This window comes from Mercenaria mercenaria, unplaced genomic scaffold (genome assembly GCF_021730395.1).
Source record: "Mercenaria mercenaria strain notata unplaced genomic scaffold, MADL_Memer_1 contig_2784, whole genome shotgun sequence".
NCBI classification, from domain to species: Eukaryota; Metazoa; Mollusca; class Bivalvia; order Venerida; family Veneridae; genus Mercenaria; species Mercenaria mercenaria.
The window spans coordinates 35,151-38,848 of NW_026460862.1; the positions used below are offsets into that span (position 1 = coordinate 35,151).

General features: G+C 39.5%; 1 protein-coding gene across 1 annotated transcript; it reads left to right on the forward strand.

The window, feature by feature from the left end:
* Nucleotides 1–217: 217 nt before the first annotated feature.
* LOC128552414 (uncharacterized protein F54H12.2-like) lies at nucleotides 218–781 on the forward strand. The gene has a single exon (XM_053533451.1). The coding sequence runs from the start codon at nucleotides 218–220 to the stop codon at nucleotides 779–781; it is 564 nt and encodes a 187-aa protein (XP_053389426.1).
* The last annotated feature ends 2,917 nt before the right edge of the window (nucleotides 782–3,698 follow it).

Genomic DNA, 3,698 nt, shown 5'->3' on the forward strand with positions numbered 1-3,698 from the left:
TGATCTGGAGGCTGCCACCGAAACTTATGTGATCAATAAATGTTTCCACTGTATGTTCAGTAGCATTGATCTGTATTAGAACAATAAACTGATTTAGAGCAACTCACACACCTATCCGTACAGAGCCTACATTGAAAATTTCCTGCCCTACAACAAAGAATGTAAAGACACACAACTGCGAGCTTTTGAACTTTGAGATAAAGATACAGCTACTCATATGCAGGATAATACACGAGGTGCAAGTAATGAAGGATGGAAACGTCGCAGAACTCATATTGCCGAAAGCAAATCCTGTGAACTCATTGGAAGATTACATCTGGATTTATTCCTTCAAGAGAAAAACCTCCCCATTGGAATTGAAATATGCCTCAAGTTGAACAGAGCCTCCAACAACTTCTGTCTCATGGGCACCGCCGAAGGAAAAGTTGATATTCAACAAGTGGCATTCAACGTGAGAACGGTTGAATTACTTCCTGTGGTGGCCAACGATTTGAATCAGCATTACATGAAGATCCCGATACGACGCGCAGTAGTGAAAACATTTACGATCCCCGATGGACAGAGATCTAAAATTGATGATCACTTGTTTCTTGGACAACTTTCAAAACGACTCGTCATTGGTATGGTGAGAAATGCAGATACGAATGGAGCCCCCGGCACCAATCCATTTGATTTCAGACATTTCCATTTGTCTAAACTAGAAGTCAGTCTCGACGGGAAAAACCTTCACAACAAAGCCTTCCAACCAGATTTTGAAAATGGAGAATGTATGCGATCCTAGATGTCACTGTACCAGGCAACAGGAGTTCTTGGACTCAACCGATCGATTGGATCGACAATGACAGAATATAAAAGTGGCTACACTCTCTGGGGATTTGATCTCAAAGCAGATCAAGGTTGCGAGGAAGTTCACCCTATAAAAACGGGAAACCTGAGAATAGATCTTCAGTTTGCACAACCACTTCCTACCGTCGTGAACGTGATAGTGTACGCAGATTTTGACAATCAAATTGAAATCAACGGGTTGAGAGAAGTCGTCGCAGATTATTAAACATGGATGGTCATACCTATGCCGGAAAACTCAGAGAAGGTGCTGAGAAAGTGAAATATCACGAACCGATATTTAAAAGAAAACTGCAGAATATGCGAGGCACCTGAAACGATTGTGTTGTGGAAGAACTTCAAACACTCATCTTCGATGTCGTACATAAGAACTGTTTTTGGATGTCAAGTGGATCATCCCAGTCAATTACAGCATCAACTGTGTTTGTTTACATCTACGGACGAGTGGGTGGAGTTGTACATTGAAAAAGCTCTCAATCAACTGAATCTCTACAATGTCATGGAAAAGTGGTATCCAAAACTAGAGCTCATGGAAGTCCATGCAGTGAGAAAGTACAAGTCCTGCATATGTGGGAAGATATAAAGGAGAAGTTAGCCCGTCACCAATCAGATCCACGGGAAAGCTGGATGAGTATATGGATAGAACGAGTGAAAGACGCCTAGAATCATGAATACCCATGAACTTCAATACATCTCGGATAAATCGATTATATTTAGAACACTTCATCGAGAAGTGTGCCCCAAGGATTATCTACCAAAGCAGAAACGCTGTCATGTAAAAGCTTACATAGTGAGGTGGCTATTTACTTCAGAGAAAATACAGCCATCTACTTTGACTCTTATGAATTACCACCCTTAGAAGAAGCTATTCAATCCTTCTTTGACAGCAATACCCGAAGCTGGACTAGGAGCAACATGCGACTTCAAAGTGAAAGCAGTGCCATGTGTGGTGTTTACTGCATATTTGCTTTGGACGCTTTAGCGAGAGGATATGATTTAGAGACTATGTTGACTATCAAATTTCGTTTAGAACCAAGATATTGGCATCTCAATGACAGAGATGTTGGAACTTGGTTTAAACAATTCTATGGACACTTGTATGCAAAAGCTAGATCACTAGCTAAACCTGAACACTGTCAGTGTTGTACAGCAGATCAGTCTGATAAACTTGCTTTAGCTTTGTTTAAATTGTATGTGTTAGACCATGATTATTTGTATCCTTGATGTTCCTTGTTAATACAGTTACTTGTTCAATAATAGGTTGTTAGTCTGTTTATTATGTAAGTTTAGTTGAAGAACACAAATTAAAGACAGTGATGTGGTTTCTAAAGTATATTTTCTTTACATATACATTATTATGAATGACTCCACAAATTAATCACTGGAAATTCCAGTATAACAATAAAAGCAAAAACAACGGTTTCTTCAAACTGGAGATTCCAGTATTGTAATAATACAATCAATATTATTCGTTTATCACAGATAAAATATAACTTCAGAGCTATAAAATAAGTCCAAAACTTAAAGTTAATTATGGATGAGCCCAATCTTAAATAAGTACATATTAAATTTAGTTTAAGACAGTAGATTCAGTCAAGAATTCAGTTCCTAGATACGCTGAGATATATTGATGATTTCTGCAATAGCCTTTTATAGGGAGGGCTTAATGTTTTTACTCAAACTGACATAAGAGGAACGTCAACTAAAGGAAACGAGAGGGTCAATATGACCCTGGATCGCTCACCTGAGTAATATGAGTTATATAGACATGTGTAAGAGATCAGGAGAGAAAGTCAAATATAAGTAAGCATTAAAATCTTTTCCCAGTTGTGTGAACTAATTTAAATATCAAACTGATGTTAAAATATTAAGAATGTAGGTCAGTAGTTCATATTCATGGTCACTAAAAGCCAGTTTTAAGATCAGTGGCAAAACTGTGTATGTCATCCGAATTTCAAGGCTTGTATCTTAAACAAGAGGGCCATGATGGCCCTATATCGCTCACCTGAGTTTAGTTGCTTGCTTAAACCATGTGCCCGCCCCCCTCCCCTCCACGGGCGGGGCCAGTTTTAACCCCAGAGGGGTAATTTGAACAATTTTGGTAAAGGACTACTACACGATGCTACATACCAACTAGAAGACGTTTTTGTAGAAAAGCGCATGTCTCCCCAATGCATAGTAGTAATAGGCAAGAAGGAGCGAAAGTCAAAGAGACACTGATGGTTGGCTGCAATAGGGATCATCTACTCGGCATGTCCAATCATCCCACGAAGTTTCAACATTCTGGACCATTTGGTTCTCAAGTAATGACTTGAAAACGGTTTTCCGTGTTCTGGCCCCTGTGACATTGACCTTTGATCGAGTGACCTCAAAATAATTAGGGGCCATTTACTCTGCATCTCTGCATCTGAAATCATCCGATGAAGTTTCAAAATTCTGGCTCAAGTGGTTCTCCAGTTATTGATGGGAAAGAGTTTTCTATGTTCAAGCTCTTGTGACCTTGACCTTTATTCAAGTGACCCCAAAGATAGTAGGGGTCATCTACTCTGTAGATCCTATCATCCTATGAAGTTTGAAGATTTTTGGTCAAATCCATATTTTCCACGTTCTGGTCCCTCTGACCTTGACCTTTGATCAAGTGACCCACAATGTCAATAGGGGTCATTTACTCTACATGTCCAATCATCCTATGAAGTTTCAACATTTTGGGCCAAGTGGTTCTCAAGTAATCGATCAGAAACGGGTTTCCATGTTCAGGCCCCTGTGACCTTGAACTTTGATCTAGTAACCATAAAAATAATCGGGGTCATCTACTTTGCAAGCCCTATCCCCTATGAAGTTTGAAGGTTCTAGGT

Excerpts from the sequence above, each read along its gene's own strand:
- LOC128552414 (XM_053533451.1), top strand. The coding sequence starts at position 218 with ATGCAGGATAATACACGAGGTGCAAGTAATGAAGGATGGAAACGTCGC.